This window comes from Podarcis erhardii (genome assembly GCF_964252035.2).
Source record: "Podarcis erhardii genome assembly, chromosome: 13".
NCBI lineage: Eukaryota > Metazoa > Chordata > Lepidosauria > Squamata > Lacertidae > Podarcis > Podarcis erhardii.
The window spans coordinates 24,290,776-24,312,537 of NC_138502.1; the positions used below are offsets into that span (position 1 = coordinate 24,290,776).

The window sequence follows — 21,762 nt, forward strand, 5'->3', positions numbered from 1 at the left end:
GTGTTTCCTAAGTGAAATGATTCAAATATACTTTATCTCTTGTTGTGAAAGGCAATGTACCATTTACTTATCAAAGCACTATAAAAAGTAGATGCTGTGTCCTCATTCATGTCAATTTAAACCTGGGTGGAGAACCTATTGGGTTCTGGAGCCCAAGATTGACAGGTGGGTGGGAAATCTGCTCATCAATCTGCTCATCAATCATGATGGATGGGTGCTTTACTCTTCCCACCACTGAAAATCCCTTCTGCAGGGTTCCCAAGCTTTCACTCACTTGGGAATCACAGTGTAAGGTGTTTCCTGCCCTTTACTTGGTGCTTTTGGGAGTTATAAGTATCTGACTGGTAAAGCCTTGATTATCCCCTCTCCATCAGGTGATGGAGAGAGGAGAAATAAGGCTGTACTTTGAAGGATTGGTCGCATGCAGGAGAAGCCCCTCTCACTGTTGATGCCAGCATAAAAGAGGGACACTTGCATCCACAGCTAAGCCAGAATTGATCTCTACCCTCCCTCTCACTTGTGACATCATCTGATTGATACATGGGTGTGGTTTGGGGAAATCACAGCATCTGCCAATTTGGACATCCTTGCTTTAAGGCATCGTTTATACACTTCCATTACCTATTACCAGTCAAGTGATTGAGAGTGGAGTGGAGAAATTAACCAGTATTTTACCAAGAAAACAAAACAAAAAGGTTGTAGGCAGGAGAATCCCTGCCACAGGCAATGCCTGCAAAAAGTTGGGGCTGCTTTCCTGGGTTATTCCCAGTACGAAACAGGCATGCAAGTTAGTATTTTACTAGAAGCGCCAACCTACCAGCTGACATCACTTGTGACATCAGCTGATTGATAGGTGAGCATGATTTGCAGAAATGGCATACGGACCAAATTTGAACCCCCGGTAGACCACGATTGGCCTGTGTGGTGGAGGTTCCCTACTCTTGCATTACAACAAAGCTGAAACTGTGGATACTTCACTTCTTCCTGTTTGTGTTGTTGCTAAGAGCTAAGCCATTTCCTTGTTTCATCTGAACCTGGGCCCAATGGCACTAGATGTCCAAAACTGAGTTTGCTTGATAATAAAATCCATGTTACAGTCAACAATTTCTCATCCAAGCACCTTACCTCAGTTTAAACAGCATAATAAAATGAGCGTATGGTTTAATGAAATCAATTTCCAATAATATTCTGGATAGTGCTAACTCATGTGAGTGAAAAGCAGCATAGAAATATAATAAATGGAGCAAAAATGAAATGATCCTAGTTTGCTGAAAGGGCTCCAGTAGAAAATTATTGCTTGTTCTAAGTGTTACTTAATACCACCATGTCAACCATTTTCTCAATACATTGAACCCAAACTTATTACAGAAGAGGTTGGTAGAGATTTGTGGGTGAGTGAAATGAAAGGGAATGAGAAAATCTGCACTGTGTACCAGTCTTCAAGGAGGGAAAATAATGGTGCTTTATAACAGACCCTCTACTCTGAAATGTGAGTCTTTTAAAAATTATTGAAACAACCAGATATAATGATGCTACAACAGTAAAAAAAAAAAGCCATTAAATAAAACTTGTTAGAATTAACCGATGTCACACATTATTTTATTCTCAAAAGCATAAACTTCACAATCAGAAGCAGCAATGGTTTATTTTCTTAAAACCAATATTCTTTTGCACTCAGTTCCCATCTGAATAATCAAGAGTCCCTAACTTGATTATTGTAGTTGTTTTCCCCAATGACAGCAAAAATCTTTAATTGGCTGGGTACATGTTCCATATTAGGGTTTAGGCTTAAAAGCCATGTGGTGTTCAAACAGCCATCAGAGTTCAAACAGACATTTTCCTGTCACGTTTAAATACATATGGCTTCCTTCATACCTCTTACAGCATTCAAAACTTCAGTTTACTTCTAGTCTTATCTAATGGGCTCATCAAGGTAGGAGCTGCCTGCAGCATGATCAGAGTATTTAGCTCAATGTGTGTCAATCAAGTTTGCTACCCATTTTCCAAATATTTTTGTCATTGTTTTGGCCCTCCAACCCCTTTTGCAATGCAAATAAGGTGGCTTAGCTAGAATGTCTGGATTTCATGGGTGTGCACTAGCTACAATAATTCATTGTATCTAATGCTGCGAAGCATACATAGGCCACAAGATTCACCTTGTATCTGTATCTGTCAGGGATAAGCAAATATCTCAATTTTTTTTCTCTCTCAGTGTCTAGCCAAATGCAAGATGGTTCTTTAAAATTAGATCAGAAGCAATATAAACACAAGTGGGTGAGAAGATTACAGATTTTATTCCAAACAGCAAGCAAAATATACATTACCAAGCAAGCACTTCAATCTGCCACTGAGATGCCCTGAAGAAGTGGAGAAGTGACCCCTAGGTAGCCTTTAATGCACAGCTCTGCGGCCAATAGACTGTGCCGAACTTCTGACTTCTATTCCCCAAAACTAGATATTTTATAGACCTGTGGCCTGTTAGGGTTTATACAGGCTCAGCTACGAGACAAAAAGCCAGGCCATACATGCCATACATCAAAAGCTTTTACTGACCAGGACAGAGAAAACAATAAAACACAGATAACCAGTGCAAGGAAGAGATAATCAGAGACAGGAAGAGTTGACCATGCCAGATCACCAAAATCACAATAATTATTCTGGAATAATTATCCCATACACTCAGTTTCTCATCTTTTCAGTCTTAAATTTGGTTATTCACATTTCCACATCAAGTTTGTGATTGTTTTAAAAAAGAAAAGTCCTCATGAAATTTCAGCATCATTTTAACACAAATTTCTCCCATTTTTTTCTAATAGGATACATTTTGGTATGTTGATGCTCACAAATAGATGAATTTATATACACACTATGCCTGCACGTGCATGTATATCAATCTTTGTACAAATTATAAGGCTATAGTTGCACCATTCAGATAAGTGTTAATTTTGGAAGACGGTTGTGTTTGCTCCCCATGTTGTTTTTGAAAGTATGAATTCTGTTGATAGACTCTGATGTTACAATGCAGGTTCCTGGTATTTGTTAGGCACCTGATGCATGTATGAAAACCTTCATACTTTTAAGGAATAAAAAACAAAAGGGCCAAAAAGCTGCATCACCACTGGATACCGGCATACTATTTTTAACAAACATATTCCAATATCAAGAGAAGAGCATTTTTGTTAGTGTCTTGAATCCATGTTGGTTGCAGACAGCTTCTCTAACCAATTTCCACATTGATGATGTAATCAACTGTTTTGAAATCTACAAAGCTACAGTATGAGTGGGCACTAGTCACTGTGGCCATTTTCTATTTCCCCAGTCAGAGGCAGCATGTCTCTGAATACCATTTTCTAGAAATTGCAGGTGGATAGAGTGCTGATGCACTCAGGTTCAGCTTTTGATGTGGCCATGAACAAGTAATAGGCAACTTGAGAACGGTATGACTCTCATAAGTAGTTGTAATATTTTTATTATTATTTAAAAATCCCTAAACAGAATGAAGGTGGGTTTAGAGTTAAATAGAAATGTTCTGTGTCATCTTTATCATTTATGTACATGTTAACAGTCTTTCACCCTTCCTACAATTCCACTGAACAATTTTATACACTTCTTTCTGAACAATTTTCTTATATACTGTAGGTAATGGATATTACTTGCACTCTACAGTGACCTCCTCTCACCTTATTTTTCTCTGCTGCCTTTTAGTGATGGAGAATCAAACAGAGGTGACAGAATTCATCTTAATGGGCCTGACCAATGTGTGGGAGCTTCAGTGTATACTCTTTGCCATCTTCCTGATGATGTATTTGGCCAGCCTAGTGGGGAATGCAGCTATTTTGCTCGTCACAATAGCTGAACCAAAGCTTCACACTCCCATGTACTTTTTTCTTGGAAACCTTTCCTGCCTTGACATTTTCTATTCCACCACCACAGTTCCAAAGATGCTGGCTGGTTTTCTATCAGAGACGCAAAAAATTTCCTTTGGTGGCTGTATGGCTCAGCTCCACTTCTTCTATTTCCTGGGCAGCAGTGAAGGTATTCTTCTCGATGTCATGGCATTTGATCGATATGTTGCAATATGCAACCCCTTGCGTTACACCATCATAATGCGCAAGCAGGTCTCCCAACTCATGGCAGCAGCCACGTGGTCTGCTGGCTTTTTTCATGCCCTGATGCATACAATGGCAACTGCCCGTCTCCCCTTCTGTGGGCCAAACCGCATTGAACACTTTTTATGTGATATCAAACCTTTGCTGAAACTAGCCTGCGGTAGCACCTACCTCAGCCTTATGCTCCTCAACACAGTAACCAGCTGTGTTGCTATGGGTCCTTTTATTGCCATACTCCTCTCTTACTTCTACATTATCACTTTTCTTCTCTTCAAAGTGCAGTCCCAAAGTGGTCGGCAGAAAGCCTTCTCCACCTGTGGATCCCATCTGATGGTGGTTAGTTTGCTCTACGTGCCTGTTCTGTTTAACTACATGCTCCCCTCTGTGGGTAATGCTTCTCAAAGGGACATGATGGTGACCCTCATATACAGTGCAGTCACCCCACTTTTAAACCCACTTATTTATACTCTGAGGAACCAGGAAGTCAAAGCCGCCCTGCTAAAGATTCTGGGGAAAAAGTATTTCATTTTTCACTGAAAGGAAATGAGACATGTAATTAGACATGTAACCACCAGAGCAGGAACTCACACTGTAGCACAACTGCAAGAGAAAGACAATTGGGTTTTACTTTGTGGGAAATCATTACAGGCCTCTGATAGTGGATGAATTTTTTTGTTTAAATTTGTAAGCCACCACTCCTTCACCACTCCACTTCTTCAGCTTGCTTCTAAAGGACTTTTGATGTGTTTTCTCAGTAAAATCTCCAAATATGCTTTACATTCTACATCTTATGTAATCAATAAGCACTCTGTTTATCAAAGGACCCAAAAATAAATTGCTGTGGCCTCATTCATATATCAGGGATGAACTCTCCCTTTTTTTCTTGAGCACATGTGCCAATTTTAAGGGAGGGAGTGAAATCCTCCTGTTGATCATATTACATCATTGTGATATCACATAAAAGATGACTGGGTTGTCCTGTAAACATCCCTTGCACAGGGTTCTCTAGCTCCTGGCACTTTGTGGTAGGATGCTTGGGGACGGCAGTAACAAGCTTGATGCTTTGGGGAAATTTGAGGATAGGGTGAAGAAAGCATCCTTTCTCCTGCATTTTACAAACATTGGCTGCATGGGACACAGGACCCAATCACAACTGATGCCTGCAAAGTAGTAATAATAATAATAATAATAATAATAATAATAATAACGGTGATGATGCAGAGATTTGTCTTGGCTGAACACATGTGTTCCAAGCAGGGAACAGGGATGCACATCCTAAAAAGAACTAAATTCTATCCTCCCTTCCATCAGTTGACATCACTTGCAACATCAGCTGATTGATAGGTGGATGCGGTTTCAGGAAATTGCCTTGCAGACCAGAATGGAACCTCCTTGCTTTGAAGCATAGTTAAATCTACCTGGACATTGAGATTATAATCTGAGGCCCTTCTTCATGTGCCTCTTCCAAGAGAGGTCTGGAGGGTGGCAATATGTGAACCGGTCTTTTCTACAGTGGCTCCCCATTTATGGAATGGTCTGCTCAAGGAGGTTTTGCTAGTGCCTTCATTACACACCTTTTGGCACCAGGTCAAAATGTGCTGGGGCAGCGGGTCGGAGGGGGTTATTGGTTTGTTTTTGTGTTTTTTTTGTGGATGCTTCACTTTTTCCTGCTTGTGCTGCTGCCAGGAGCACATACATTTCCTGGCTTCAGATTCCATATGAACCTGGGTCTCAATAAACCCAAACCAGTAAACCAATGACAAACATTGATTACAACTTGTGTGTCAGGACTGGAGTCAGTAGTAGGTCAGCAACGAAACAATAAATCACCCGAGGTCAGTGAAGTTAACTCTTTTATTCAAGGAAACAAACCACAGATCCGGCCCAGTGGTCTCAGCAACTCGTTCTAGGAGGTATTGCCCCAATGAAGTAGTTGCAAGGGCTGAAGATTCTCACCTTCCCAGTGCTGCCTAGGACTCCTCCTCTCCAGGGTCTTTCCCCTGCAGTCTCAGGCTGTGTCTACACACAACCACCCTCTACTCTGCCCCTTTCATTTCTCAGCATGTTCTAGGAGACCAGGGAAAGGGTAGCTGGTTGCAGCAGGAGGGGGAGACCCACTGACTTCTTCAGGAGCCTGCCTCTCTATCTATTGGCTCCACCCCTCTACAGCCCCCTCTTCTGTCTCAGAGTTTGAACTGTACTCTGCCTTGGCCTCTTCCTGTTCCCTAAATCCTGTCACCTCTTCCATACCCTCCAACATTTATCCAATGACAATAGGGAGTTCCCATTCCATAATGATAATTTTACTATTTATACACCGCACATCTTACTGGGTTGCCCCAGCCACTCAGGGCAGCTTCCAACATATATAAAAACATAATAAAACATTAAACTTAAAAAAAAAAAAATTCCCTATACAAGATTGTTTTCAGATGGCTCGGAGGTCAGATAACTCCATACCCTCCAACATTTCTGCAATGAAAATAGGGATGTCCAAAGGGAAAGTGGGACATTCTGGGATCAAATCAGAAACCGGGATAGCTTCTCTAAATCAGGGACGTCCCTGGAAAATAGGGACACTTGTAGGGTCTGCTCTTCTGCTTCTGATGCCTCCTTCTCTCAGTCTGCTCCTTCTCCCTCTGACCACTCATTGTCATCTTACCACAAATTCCTCGGCTCTGAGCCTTCTTCCTCTGGGGGTTCCCTAGAGGGTTCCTCAGCTGGTACCTCCCATCACTCTTCTGAATCCAGCTTGTCCATGACACTGTGGTTTGTTTGGAGGGGGGGGGAATGACCACCCCAGGTTTGGGTGTAACAGTAAGTTATGGGTGGGGAACCACAGCACTACCACCTTGTTCTCTCTGTCTGGCTTTGAGACTAAAAGGCCACACCCCTCATTGACCTTTCTTTGCCCCCTTTGCCCCCTTATGTGTGCATAAGAATGAGTTCTTATGTGTGTCTTGCTAGTCTGAAATCTAGTCCTTTTAGATATTACCGAAATAAACAAAATTCATAATGCTACTTTAAAAGAAAAGAGAATAAAAAAGCTTGATCATTGAATGCAACTTGCCAGCATGCATTGATTGCACAATTTTTTTTCTATTCTCAAAAGCACTATCTGTATTCTCAAAAGTGCAACTAGTTTATTTTCTCAAAATAGATAGGCTTCTAGATTCAATTCCCACATGAACAATCAAGAGTCTCTAACTTAATGCTGGTAGTTCTTTCCCCAAATGGGTCACATGTTACATACCAGGGTTTAGGCACATATATTTATCTGTGGTTCACACAGCAATCAGTGACACTGTTTTTTTCTATTAAAAGCCATATGACTTCCTACCTTGTATAGTATTCTCAGCTTCAATTAACTTCTAGTGTTATGTTATGGACAAGCGGATTCATCAAGGTAGGAGCTGTCTGCAGCTTTACAGGACACAATATATAACAGGATGTTAATGAAGCCATTTATGTTTGTCCCGTTTTTTCTTACGAAAGTTGCAGTGTACATGTTTGAGGTTACAGTCTGTTTTGCAGAAAGCTACAGCTAATAAACCTTGGTAAAGAACACAATAGAAAATGAAAATGTTCATGATGATAAAATACAAATATTGTGTCCAATGCTAGTCCTACACAGATAGCATCCTCTGAAATTATTGAAGATTACATAGTTAGGTTCTTTATTTTCAGTGGGTCTAAATCAGCGGTTCTCAACCTGTGGGTCCCAATATGTTGTTGGACTACAACTCCCAACATCCCTGAGCTCTGGCCTTGCTAGCTAGGGGTGATGGGTGTTGTAGTTCAACAACATCTGGGGACCCAAGGTTGAGAAAGGCTGGTCTAAATTGAATAGAATTGGTGGCCTACAACTCAAATAATTGATCAGCACACATTGATCCTAAACAATGCTATCTGTTTCCATTCTTTGATCCTAGACAACATGTCAGAAGATCCCCAATGAGGCATACTGGAAAGAGGAAGCAATAAGAATCTTGCTTTAGTTATTTATGGAATTTGGTATTAAAATATGAGTGCCTATTCCTGTGTGCCTATGTGTATGTTTCAATGGGTAACACGGGCATGGACACAACACCGCCATTGTTGCATTAAGTGTTTAATGTTAAAACTGAGTTATCATTACTGTTTGGAGGCAATGCCCCTTGCATTATTGTGGTTTGAGGCAGAATACCCTTTGCTGGTCTTCAGATGTGTTTCTAAGCAAGGTGAAAATATTTCAGCAAAGTCTACCATCTTTAACATACAATTAGCATCTCACCTGAACTGCAGAAAAGACTAAGTTTCATAGTCTCATTAGAACTCTTTATGAACATTTTGCATTCATTGTAATTTTGAAATTCTGAATGCTATTTTCACCAACGGTAAAATGTGGTGAAGGGCATTTGCATATTTATAACCCATTTTTCCTTCAAAAGCTTACAGCAGATTCCATAAGCCACTTCATTCTTAATTTTTATCCTGACCCCAAACAGTGGTGTCCACCAGCTATTCCCAAGTGGCCAAACACTGACCGAAATTAGGCCTCCTTCCTATCTCTGCCACACAAATAGGCACACTTCCCCCCCCCAAAGGCAATCTAACCTAAGTTCATGACTTGTACGCTTCCAAATATATCTGTCATTGTTTTGATTCTTTCCCCCATTTGTATTTCAAGGCAGGAAATCCAGATTCTAGCTAGATTGTAAGATTGTGCACCAGCTACAAAATTCACCTAGTATCCGTATCTGTGGTAGGGATGGCCAAATATCTCTGTTTAGTTTTTCTCAGTATCTCATTATTTTCAAACTTAAATTTGGTTTTTTAAATTCCACTATCTATCTGCATGAAGATTCACTGGGTGTTTGCATGCATTTCTCTAAATATACTCATGTTTGCAAAACAAATTTTATATAATATACTTCATTGGTGAATGTCTTCCTCACTAGCAGATGCATATTCATTCACTCTTCATCTCAGCATGTGATTTTTCTGTACACATTACTTAATTGGAAGACTGCATTGCAAAATACAAAGAAGTATGAATGTTGGATGAATGTTTTTGAGTTTGTTGACTGAAAGTATGGATTCTCTTGGTCATGATGGACTCTGATGCTACAGTGCAGGTTCAAATAGTCATTTCCCCCCCCCCCCCCCCATGAGATAAGAGATAATATGAAGATGAAGCTCGTAAGTATTAACTGATGTCTCCAAACTCAATGAGAGATGCATTTACAATTAGGCTGGGAAGTTCTAAGTCACCTTCCATCATTTGTGTGCATGTTATTAACCTGTTTCGTCCACCTTCTATTCCCACTGCAGTTTCAGAGCCTACAGACTAGAAAATTTTCTGATACGGGTAAATAATTTTATGAGCATTCTGCAATGCCCTCACCTCCTCTTATTGCTCCCTATTGTCTTTTAGCAATGGAGAACCAAACAGATGTAAGAGAGTTCATCTTGATGGGACTGACCAATCTTTGGGAGCTTCAGCACACACTATTTGCTATCTTCCTCTTGATGTATCTGGCCAGCATTGTGGGAAATGCAGCTATTGTGGTTGTCGCAATAGCTGAGCCAAAACTTCACACTCCCATGTACTTTTTTCTTGGAAACCTTTCCTGCCTTGACATCTTCTTTTCCACAGTCACTGTTCCAAAGATGCTAGCTGGTTTTCTGTTGCCAGTCCAAACCATTTCCTTTGGTGGCTGCATGGCCCAGCTGCACTTTTTCCATTTCTTGGGCAGCAGCGAAGTCATTCTTCTGGGAATAATGGCATTTGACCGATATGTTGCAATATGCAACCCTTTGCGTTACTCCATCATCATGCGCAAGCACGTCTGCCAACTCTTGGCAGCAGCCACGTGGTCCACTGGCTTTTTTCATGCCCTGATGCATGCAGTGGCAACTGCCCGTCTGCCCTTTTGTGGGCAAAACCACATTGAGCATTTTTTTTGTGACATCAAACCTTTGCTGAAACTGGCCTGCGGCAGCACACACCTCAATCTCATGCTCCTCAATACTGTAACCAGCTGCATTGCAATGGGTCCTTTTATAGCAACACTCCTCTCCTACTTCTACATTATCACTTTTCTTCTCTTCAAAGTAAAATCCAAAAGTAGCAAACAGAAAGCCTTCTCCACCTGTGGATCCCATCTGATGGTGGTTGGTTTGCTCTATGTGCCTGTTTTGTTTAACTACATGCTCCCCTCTGTTGGTAATGCTTCTCAAAGGGACATGATGGTGACCCTAATATACAGTGCAGTCACACCAGTTTTGAACCCACTTATTTATACTCTGAGGAACCAGGAAGTCAAAGCTGCCTTGCTAAAGATTCTGGGAACATTTTCACTTTTCACTGAATGGAAATGATTAGAGGCAGCGCTGGATTTATGTATAGGTTAAGTAGGCTGAAGCCTAGGGCCTCTCAATCTAGCAGGCCTTGCCAGCCTGCACTCTTTCCAGTGCTGCAGTCTCCCCTCTCCAAAAATTGCAAACCCAAGTCTTCATGTGAGGGCAGGACAACTTAGTCTCAGCAACTATGACACTCGGGGCTAGCCAGTGGCGCCCAATTTGAAGCAGTGGAGTGCAACTTGTTGTTTGTGTGTGTTTGTTTGTTTTTTGGTAGGGCCAAAGTCTGCAAAAACTTATAGATAAAATCCATCTAGATTGCCCTGGTGTGTGGGGCCCCTTAGGAGCAGCACGTGGGGCCCAATTTGGCCCAATTGCTCCAATTGCCTTAAGGGCAGCCCTGATAAGACTGTGCAGGGCTTGGACTGACAAGCCCTGTCCCTTCTAGATCCCTGGTGTCACTATTCAGAGTACAGAATGAAGGACTTGTTATGGAAATAAAGGGGGGGCACTTATTGGAAATCAGTTTTGTCACGTCTCCCCACCAAACCCCAAGACAATGAGCCCAGCCACCTTTTATTCACAGTCACATAAGCACCACACTACAGCATGGCCATAAACCGGTATGTTCAACTACTGGAATATACACCCAATATGTAGCAATGGAGATTTATGTTACTGCTTTATGAATGAACACTGCATTTTATGAATGGACTCTGTATATTGTGAATTACCTAAGAGCCACCTATAGGGAGCTCTAGAATCTGACAGCTAACCAACTGGGTACTACCAAACAGTGACCCCTATTGCTGAAAGCAGGTAACCAGCAGGGAAGGAGTCCGTTCAGCCTTTGCACTGTTGACTGTACACCCCTTGCTGTGCAGATAATGGAGAAAGTTCTTAATTGTATCCCTTCTGGCATCCTAGCCAACTCTATTACGCTGGTGTAAACACTGGGGCTTAATTTGAATAGTAGAGAGCCTGGTATCTGGTGGGCAATCTCATCCTTTATTGCCACACTGTGGCTGCAGACCAAATCACCTGTTAGGAGAGTTATGAGATTCAGGTGAGGGTCAGATGCCTTTTCATTCTCAGCAGGTATACAAGAGGCCTTCACCCTGACCCACGGTTTTTTTAACAGGGCAGGGCGAGAGTCCCAGGTGGGCACCGCCCATGGTCAGCAGCAAGCCCCTCAGGGGGGAGGGCAGCAATGTCACTCCCTCTCAGGGATGATACCCGGAGCAGGCCGCACACACCACACACCATTTCCTCCGCTGGTGTTTGGGGGCATTCTTCCTGCACTTTCTCTTTCCTGCTAATACATTGTCTCTGATTTTTCCAGCAGCTGCTTGATTTGCAGCTTTTAAAACATGATAACCAGGTCTTTTTCTCAGCTGGAACTCACTGGAACTCAGTTCCGGCACCTCTCAGATGAATTCCATTGCCATTCTAAGAGAACAAGGGAGGTGTTCATGGTGAATTTCAGCACCTATTTTTCTAGAAAAATAGCACCGGTGATAACATTTATCTCTGGATTCAATCATTTTGCATGACAATTCTTGGAAAATGTGATAAAAATACACCTTGAAGTGCATGTACAAAAAGCACAGAATGAGTTTATGTTGCTGAACTTCATCATGATCCATGACTTTACTTGTATGACATTTTTTATCCCTACCCCACTAGGGAAATAATGAACAAAGTCGTGTCAAGATTCCACCCACCCACTGCCCCACAACTATTTAGGAAGAACCAGACATAGTACAGTTTATGGGTCAAATAAGGCTACAACTTTATTGCTTAAAGATGTAAGAGGTCTGGCATAGGTATTGGGCATAAACCCCAACTTCTGGCCTGCCTACCAGAAGTGAAGCTCTGGGTTAACCTGACAGCGCAGGGTCCTAGGACTTATATAAAATAGGAGGGCCCCTGTGGGGATCGTCATCTTGAGGAGTGATGTGGCCCAACCCCCACCCCTCCACCCCTTGGGCATATGAACTCTCCATGTACAGAAGCAACTCATCTCAGATCCCTTTAGCAGGATACCTTTTCACTTGAAGGGGTAGGCAGAGACTACAACCTCCTCTCCATCCAAGACTAAGGTTTACCCAATGCCTAAGTCACCTAATTTGTGACCATTGCTATTTGGTAGGCAAAACCAACGGACAGGAGCCAATTGGCCTGGTGGACAAATTCCTGCCTGGCCCTGAATATGGCAACCAACAGAGTCCATAGCAAGGTCAAATTACCCAAGACAAACCTTTTCACAATGGGAGTGTGGGTGATCCAATGAAGAACTGAGCACTAGAGCAGAGCAGGCTGCTTTAAATGCCCCAACAGCAGACTCAAAGGAAGACTTAATGCTCCATTTGGTCCACCCCCTGAGTCAGCCCCACCTCCCAACCTACCTGCCATTGACCACTTTGTAGGCAGGCCTGGATCTAAGTGAAACCATTAAGATCTATTCTTCATAGAATACTTGTTAATAAATTTTCGGTTTTGTATCCATTGTGCCTCACCTTTAAGGTGTTCCCAATTCAAGAAATAAGTGGTCACAAGACCCCTGCAACAAGAGTAGTTACTGTTGGATTATAGTAAGAACTGCCAGATACAGAGAACCTCTGTATTCATAGTCTCTGACATATCTGACTTGTCTAAGTTTAAATCACCCAGACCTGGTGACATTCTCTTGTTCCCATCTTTACTGGGGGAGTTTGCTACATGGTATAGAATCATCCTAATTAAAAAGAAACTGAAACTGAAGCCTTTCTAATTAAAAAGAAAGGCATCTGAAGGCTTTCTAGTTTTAGCATGTGGTTAAGATGTGAAGGGACACAGGTGGCGCTGTGGGTTAAAGCCTCAGCACCTAGGACTTGCCGATTGAAAGGTCGGCGGTTCGAATCCCTGCGGTGGGGTGCGCTCCCGCTGCTCGGTCCCAGCGCCTGCCAACCTAGCAGTTCGAAAGCACCTCCGGGTGCAAGTAGATAAATAGGGACCGCTTACCAGCGGGAAGGTAAATGGCGTTTCCGTGTGCAGCTCTGGCTCGCCAGATGCAGCTTTGTCACGCTGGCCACGTGACCCGGAAGTGTCTCCGGACAGCGCTGGCCCCTGGCCTCTTAAGTGAGATGGGCACACAACCCCAGAGTCTGTCAAGACTGGCCCGTACGGGCAGGGGTACCTTTACCTTTACCTTTAAGATGAATTTTCACATATCCACCAATTTGCCACATATGTTTTAATAATAAAAGGAAATTGTGTTAAATTAACTGTGATAACTCATTGTGATGCACAGTCTTGGCTATTTAACCATTCCTCTTGACAAATCTGATCTGCCTGCCTCCCCCAGCAGCTCCAGTGTTTGTTGCAACATTATTTAGCATGCTTTTACTAGTGAAATTTCTCATATTAAACAGGTTTTAATGAGAATTTCAGTGTGGGGATACAGTTACCCAAAAGACATATACTGTATAGAAAATGTGTGTTGTTTAGCTCCAAGGCAATGAGAGATTTACATTAAGAGTGATGGTGTGGCACTATGTAGAATACCCCTAGTATTTCTGATATCAGGCTAGAAGAAATCTGTTCTAATTCTTCAATTCTGAGTTGAGGATTACCTTAGTGTCTGTCTAGCCTCACAAACTTCTTGAATGCCTCTTTTACCTCCTTGTTCCTTAGACTGTAGATAAGGGGGTTGAGAATAGGGGTGATCACTGTGTACAATACTGCTGCAATTTTGTCCATGTCAAGGTACATGGATGGAGGTCTAACATAAGTGTAAATGACTGAACTGTAGAAAAGTGTCACCACCATCAAATGAGAGGAGCATGTGGAGAAAGCCTTTTTCTTCCCCTGCACCGATTGGATCTTAAGGATAGAGGAAACAATGTAGATGTAAGAGACTAGAGTCATCAGAAAGCAACCAAAGCCCAAAAAGAGGTCTGTCACCAACATTAGATACTGGTTGAAGGTTGTGTCTGTGCAGGAGAGCTGAAGCAGTGGTGGTAGCTCACAAAAGAAGTGGTTGATAGTACTGGGTCCACAGAAGGACAAGCGGAGGACAGAGAGAACATGAACATTGGCAAGTAGGATACCAAGCCCCCATGTCCCAATCACTAAGTAACTGCAGACTTTCTGGCTCATGATGATGGTGTAGCGCAAAGGTTGGCAGATGGCTACATAGCGGTCAAAAGCCATCACAGCCAACAACAGCAGTTCAGTGGCCAGGAAGATGACAAAGAAATAAGCCTGTGTTAAGCAGCATTGGAAGGAGATGGTCTTTTTCTCATCCATTAAATTCAACAGCATCTGGGGAATGATTGCAGTGATGGTGCAAATGTCCAGGAGGGAGAGGTTGACCAGGAAAAAGTACATAGGAGTGTGAAGTGTGTGACAGACCCTGATCAATGTGATGATAGAAATGTTGCCCACCAGAGCTCCTGCATAGGCAGATACAAAGGCCACAAAGAGGGGAAATTGTGCTTGAGAGAAGCCAGAGAAGCCCAGTAAGATGAATTCTGTCACAGAAGTTTGATTGTTACCTTCCATTCCTGCATATCCTTTGGATCATACTGAGAGAATTAATTTTAAGTGGAAAGGTTTGACAATCAGATTTGTTTCTTTTTAAGAAAGAAGAGCACCTGGCAATGTTAGAAGTCTTCTCCTCTGAGGTACTGCAAAGAAGGAAGACCGTTAAGCTGATTCAACCGCAGTTCATTCCTGCTCATCTCTACTAAGAAATTAACCTCCACTGAGTTCAACTGGAAAAATCCCACAGCTGAGCATATATAGGATCGTAGCCTTGGACATTCATCAAGCCTCTGGGAGGAGCATGCAATACCATAGCTCCTCAGCCAATTAGTTTGGAGTAAATGATCACAAACAAGAGTTTCAAATAACTGCAAAGCAAATAATTATTAGATTAAGTGTGGTGTAGAATTCAAGTGGCATCATGCGATTCACAATTTATGATTACTGTTATGTATTTTGTGAGTCATTCATCTCCATTTCCTCCTTCTTAGTGGGTAAAGAAAATGGAGGGGAGAGTACCTTATGCAAGTATTGATAACTATGGCTGTTTACTTTTATTCCTGTCTCCTTGATCCACTACTCTTTAGTATTACCCATTGCGCTCTCTCGCTCTCTCTCTCATCACACACACTAGTCCAGAACTCCAAAGGTACATGACAGAGGATCTAGCAATCCACATACAGTGCTACCTCGGGTTACATACGCTTCAGGTTACATACACTTCAGGTTACAGACTCCTCTAACCCAGAAATAGTGCTTCAGGTTAAGAACTTTGCTTCAGGATGAGAACAGAAATCGGGCTCCGGCAGCGCAGCAGCAGCAGAAGGCCCCATTAGCTAAAGTGGTGCTTCAGGTTAAGAACAGTTTCAGGTTAAGTACAGACCTCCGGAACGAATTAAGTACTTAACCCAAGGTACCACTGTATTGTCTGTGCTTGCATGGCACCATGGAACATGCAAGCAAAAGCAGGCAATGTGTGGTGATTGACAGGCAGGTGGCCCCACATACCTGTCAAACTTTGCCCATGGATATGAGGTGGGGGGGATAAGGATTCAGCCTACTGCTTAGATCTGGTTCCCCATTCCTTTCCACTTTGCAGTCTTTTGCACTTTGGCAGCTATACAATGCATAATTACCATTCTCCACTTAAGGGGTAGAAATGTTCCTTTGAAATGAAATGCATGTATTTTAATGTAGAAACAAATCACAGTATAAAGAGACTCAGCCAGATGGGTAGGGTATACATAAATTATTATTATTATTATTATTATTATTATTATTATTATTATTATTAGGTGTTTTTAAACTATTTCTTTGGCAGACCATCTCCTTTTGTGCTACTTTAGATGTACCCAAACATGTATTGTAGTTGCTTGTGGGTTGTTATTTTTTTCCCATAATGCTAGTTTTTGTAAGTTCTAGCCACTCTCCAGAGTCTTGCAACATCTAGATAGTTTCATGCATTGCTCCAGTTGCCCTTTTGTCCCTGCTAAAGAGTAAGTTGGATCATCTTTAGAATGGTCCTGGTTGTGGGCAGGCCCCCAACCCGGATCCTCCCCCCAGCCTGGCCAATCATTTTGAGCAGGGTGGTCGTGGGGAGTTTAAAAGCAGCAGAGCAACGTGTTCTGAGCCCACCCACCCTGTAATTTTATGGGTTCTCTGGCCTTGCTTTGGACTTTGGTTGGTCACCTGACTTGGGACGGGGGCCAGGTAGATATTTTTCCATTGGGCAAACTGGCACTGGCCACTTGGTTTTTGCCTACCTCTTAGCAGTCATCACAACTTTGTAAGGTTTGGTGGTTAGGCATTGGCTCATTGATTTGTGGGGGAGGGGAGGTCGGCCATCGCCTGCCCCTCCATTGGCCAAGGGTATTCCTTTAAAGGAATCCAATGTCTGGATCCTGTCCAAAGTCCGCTTGAGGGGCTAGGGCTTTGTAAGTTTTACCCTTATTGACTTCCTGCAAAGGGGGCAGGAGTCTGATATAGTCTAAGCCAATGCCTAAGCCAATACCACTCACATTTCTATAATTCAATAAAGTTGTGGCCTAAAATTTTGCCAATAACCTTAAACTAAAATTCTGTGTCTGTATTGCCACACAATAACCAAGCCTCAGAAACATACCATTGCACCCTATAATCTGTGGCTTGGTCTCTCTTTATCCAAAGTTAGTTCTACTCAGAACAGACGCAATGAAATTAATGGACACAACTAACTTACATTCATTTATTTCAGTGAGTCTAGTCTACACTGTAAATTGCTTTAACATTTTTTTTTAATCTTTTCAAATTCTTTGAGATTTCTTTTACTGTAATTGGTAGAAAACTACTATGCAGCATGCAAATACCTGACTGCATTGCCAATATTAATTCATATCCCCCACTTACCTTAGTTGCAGTCATGGTTTCCACTTGATGTCTACTCCAGTGTTGTTTATGATGCACTTACATGGCGGTGCTGCACAGTTTCTTAATGATCTTGTTGAGTTTATTTCAAAGTCGGTGCACTTAGAACAAGCACCCCCACAAAAAAGCACCAAAATTTATTGTTGGTTCACCACTCCTGATATGAAAGAGCAGCAGTCTGTTATTACTTGGCCTTTAATATATCCTCAAATCCTATTCACAAACATGGGCTGGACCAGTTTGACTGCACACATGGGTAAAAGGAAATGCACAAATCATTAATTCAAGTGTGTTTTCTAACTATGTAATCATTACATCCCTTCCAAAATATCACAGATGAAAACAGGAATGCTCTTAGGTACTAATAATGTGTCTCCCTTGAGATGACTGCCTGCATCCATCCTATCTGGCTACATATGGGTTGAGGGGAGTGCTCCTCAGCAATAACCAACAGAGCTCCTAAGCTCTTGATATGTGACCAGGATAAGTCTTAGTGGCTTGGGCACTCATTCTGAGCAATTGGCTACTTTCGGGTCCTAATCTGCATTGACACTATAGTAGATGCAAATGTTAAAGTCCCCTCCTCATATGAACCCACAAATTTTGGCTCTTGCATACTTCTGCATCTGAAGGCCATCCCTCTATCATTTATGCACACATTCTATGTCCCAATCAATATGTGTAGTGGTTTGGGAGGTCCTGCATTTGTGCCATACTCTCAGGAAAGAGAAATTGTGAAGAGGACTGGCAAAGTAATTTCTTCCTATGACGATTTTGCCAGGGCCAGGCTCCATACTCTTAAATGGAGAACATGATTGCTCTAGACACTATTATCACAGCAGAAATCACATAGCATGGAAAACGGCAATATGTACTTTCATGTCATATAACTGATGTTGTTGTTTAGTCGATTAGTCGTGTCCGTCTCTTCATGACCCCATGGACCAGAGCACGCCAAGCACTCCTGTCTTCCACTGCCTCCCGCAGTTTGGTCAAACTCATGCTGGTAGCTTCAAGAACACTGTCCAACCATCTCCTTCTCTGTTGTCCCCCTCTCCTTGTGCCCTCAATCTTTCCCAACATCAGGGTCTTTTCCATGGAGTCTTCTCTTCTCATGAGGTGGCCAAAGTATTGGAGCCTCAGCTTCACGATCTGTCCTTCTATATTAAATTTTCAGCAGCACTCTGTGTAAGGCCAAAATTTTGCCTTCTATTCTGCTCAATTTGTGATGTTATAATTGCAAAGACCTACAGTACCCTCTAGTGTTGGTGCCCAATGCAGTGGAACCAGTTGCACCCCCTGAAATCTGCCTCTGAACAAGCTGTGAATGAACACAGAGGCCCAGATGTTGGAGTAAGATAAGCCCCAGCTACTCCTCCTCCCTTTCTGTTTGGTCTACAAAAAAGAAAAAGAAAAAGAAAAAGAAGTTTACACTCAATTTCTATATTCTAATCATAATGTCTCATACCAGCAAGTTTCAGTAATGCCCATTAGGTCATATCTGCTATCCTTTATTTAGAGCACAATTTCATCTTGCTTGTTTCCCCTACTCTGTGCATTCTTATAGAGACCACTATTCATTTATACATCTCAGAATTTCTTAGGTTTTTTTTTTTTAGAATTCCCACACAACAGTAGTGCTAAATATTTTTCTTTATCTTTCATGTTTTAGTTCAATGTTATACATTGCTTGCAAATGAAGAATTAAAAGTTTTGATATCCACTCTCTGTCCAACATTTTCTCCCTTAATGTATTTCTCATTGATAAAACAAAACAAATTCCTTCCAGTAGCACCTTAAAGACCAACTAAGTCAGTTTCTCATTGATGTTTGGTCACATATTTTTAATAAGGGTCAAGCTGGGCCATATATATTAGCAGTTTCATTAATGCTCACTTTCTTGCTTTCCTTGTGTGTTTGGTATTTTACTTTTGTTGTATTTCAGCACACTACAAATTCAGTCTCCTACAGGGATATATTAACAGCTTGCTTCTAATTGTTGAACAAAGAAAGCTCTGCAAATTCTGTGGATACACTAAGGCCTTATTATTCTAACTTGACTCCTCTGAACCCCTGGGCATTCTGTGGTTAACTCTTTTGTGTTTTCTTTATTATTAATCCTAACTTTGTCAATTGATACTCCCTCCAGTTACTATTTTAGACTTAAGCATCAACTCAATATGTGTCCTGTATACATAATCAAAGCCTGTAATTGAATTATATTGAAAATCAACATTGTCCTTTTCATAAACTATTAAAGCTTCACTTTTGGGACCAGAGAGCAATTTGGTCATTTCAGTGTCTTTCACTTGGAACTTGAAAGCAAAATCACTGGGGCCAAGAATTCTTTAGGGATTAAGTTAGACATTTGGGCTTGATGGTTCAGAACAAGTCATGTAAGTCAATACAGTAGAATAATGCTAAAAAGGCAGAAGAAAAAAATCACATCTCACCCTACTCACACTTTACATGCATATAGCTGCTTTTGCTAAAAGGAAAAAAAAAAAGTGCTTTGTCTGTATTAATTTTATATTATTTTCTCTCTCTCCCCCCCCCCCCCATTCTGTACAGGTAGACAAAGCTGCTTGAAAAAAGATAGCAGCATTGACAATGCCAGTGCAAAACAAAGAGTATTTATAAGGTGACAATCAGAAAACATAAATCATGGACAGTTAAAGGAGAACCATATTTTGTTACATCTCAAACACCCTCAGAAATAAAATGACATTTAGATGATCCTTACGCTAAAAGAGAAGAAGCAAGATGTTTCACAGCCTGCCATTCAAATGGCACAGTGTGTGTGTGTGTGTGTGTGTGTGTGTGTGTGATTCAATACTTTAGTCAAGTTGGTAAACCTGCTACTTAGAAATTATTTGTGTGTTTCATCATCCCCTCTACCTCAGAGATGAGGGAACACAGATCAGGGCCTTAATAGTTGACCTAAACCTATTGGTAGGTCCACAGAGAAACTGGTGGCCCATGACATCTCAGGTTCCATATCAGTTATGCAGGACTAGAGAACATCAGGCCTGGGGGGGGGGGGGCTTCCCACAGGTCCAAGTCCCTTGCATGCATGCTTTTTATGGCTGGAATGTGCCCTTAAACTGTGATATAACTTCTTGCTCACCTAGAAGGAGCAAGGAGATTTGTGGTGCGTGTGCAAACCTTTGGCATTTGCATGGCTGGAATGTAGGCTGCAATACAAAGAGTCATAGCCATTCCCCTGCCCATTTTTGCAGCTAGTTCTGCCCAGTGTACAGCCATACAACAAGAAGCTTTATTAGAGTTCAATGATGCATTCCAGCTGGACAAAAACACTCAATGGGGGTGCAAACCAGGGCTTGTGCCCACCTTCAAAGCTGACCCATATAGACTATATTAAATTAAGGATCTGGTCCACCAGCCAGATCCAGTTACCAACCTCTGGGAAGCAGCTGGCAAATGATCACACTGCACTATGCAGGATGAGCACTTCCCTGCTCAGGGGAGATGTTAATTCTGTGCTCCTTTGCAAGCAGCTTCTCTTCTGGGATGCCAATTACAAAGGAGCACCCTGAATCATGGAACATCAATATCTCCTTTGAGAGCGGCACTGAACTTTCATGGAGCTCCAGGCCTTGAGGGGTAGGCCTCAGGCAGGAAGGAGAGTCAGGCATTAGATGGGAAAACTCAATGGAAAGGCTGAGACCTGCCATTACCTCTGACTGCAAGCTCTTTCTTTCCCAAAAAGATGCAGCCAGAGGTCATGGTTTTCCCACCTGATGCCTGACTCTCTTTCCTCACCCCTGAGGCCTCACCCCTTGTATGGATGGCCCTGGGTCATCCAACTCAACTTATAGGGATCCATGGTTGTCTGTACCTGATTCGTCCAATGCCATAGTCCTTCTGTATATGCCCAATTTGGCTCAGGACTCAGGGCTGCCATATGTCTTCTTTTTCCAGAACACATCCTCTTTTTCATGGGTTTGTAAAATGAGAGTCGTCATAGCGATTCATAGTTCAAAGTAGAAGTCGACAAATGTGTTCTCTTTTTTCTCTTCAAAATATGGCAACGCTAATAGATGACTTTAGACAAGCCAATATTTTTGCAAACTCCCTTTTATCTGTAGTGTGGGGTTACGCAAGAGAGTTACTGAATCAGCTCTTTCTGGCGATCTCTATAAAATTTATAAAGCAACTAGACATGGTTTGTTTTTTTCTATTTATTTTCTCTGAACAACAAGAAATGGGGATTACCAAGAAAATAAATGTAAAATCCTGGAGGCCTTCTTCTGGCCATCCAAGCTAGCTCCTTCCAACATCATTCTTACCATAATGGTAGTCATATAATAAGGAGAAAAGGAATGGCCAGGTTATTGAGGTGGGTTGCTTTTCACTTACT

General features: G+C 42.0%; 4 protein-coding genes across 4 annotated transcripts in view; 2 read left to right on the top strand and 2 right to left on the bottom strand.

The window, feature by feature from the left end:
- The window catches only part of LOC309327030 (vomeronasal type-2 receptor 26-like), a gene marked incomplete at both ends in the record, with an annotated part of 336,857 nt that overhangs the window by 36,365 nt on the left and 278,730 nt on the right, over nucleotides 1-21,762 (bottom strand). The window lies entirely within an intron of this gene.
- On the top strand, nucleotides 3,708-4,646 carry LOC309327512 (olfactory receptor 12D1-like; the record flags this gene model as incomplete). Its single annotated transcript, XM_081836814.1, has 1 exon — nucleotides 3,708-4,646. One exon carries the CDS (start codon nucleotides 3,708-3,710, stop codon nucleotides 4,644-4,646), a length of 939 nt encoding a protein of 312 aa, XP_081692940.1.
- LOC309327504 (olfactory receptor 12D1-like) lies at nucleotides 9,528-10,472 on the top strand (the record flags this gene model as incomplete). The annotated part of the gene is made up of 1 exon (XM_081836805.1): nucleotides 9,528-10,472. The coding sequence occupies one exon, from the start codon at nucleotides 9,528-9,530 to the stop codon at nucleotides 10,470-10,472; it is 945 nt and encodes a 314-aa protein (XP_081692931.1).
- LOC309328463 (olfactory receptor 5V1-like) lies at nucleotides 14,067-14,996 on the bottom strand (the record flags this gene model as incomplete). The annotated part of the gene is made up of 1 exon (XM_081838461.1): nucleotides 14,067-14,996. One exon carries the CDS (start codon nucleotides 14,994-14,996, stop codon nucleotides 14,067-14,069), a length of 930 nt encoding a protein of 309 aa, XP_081694587.1.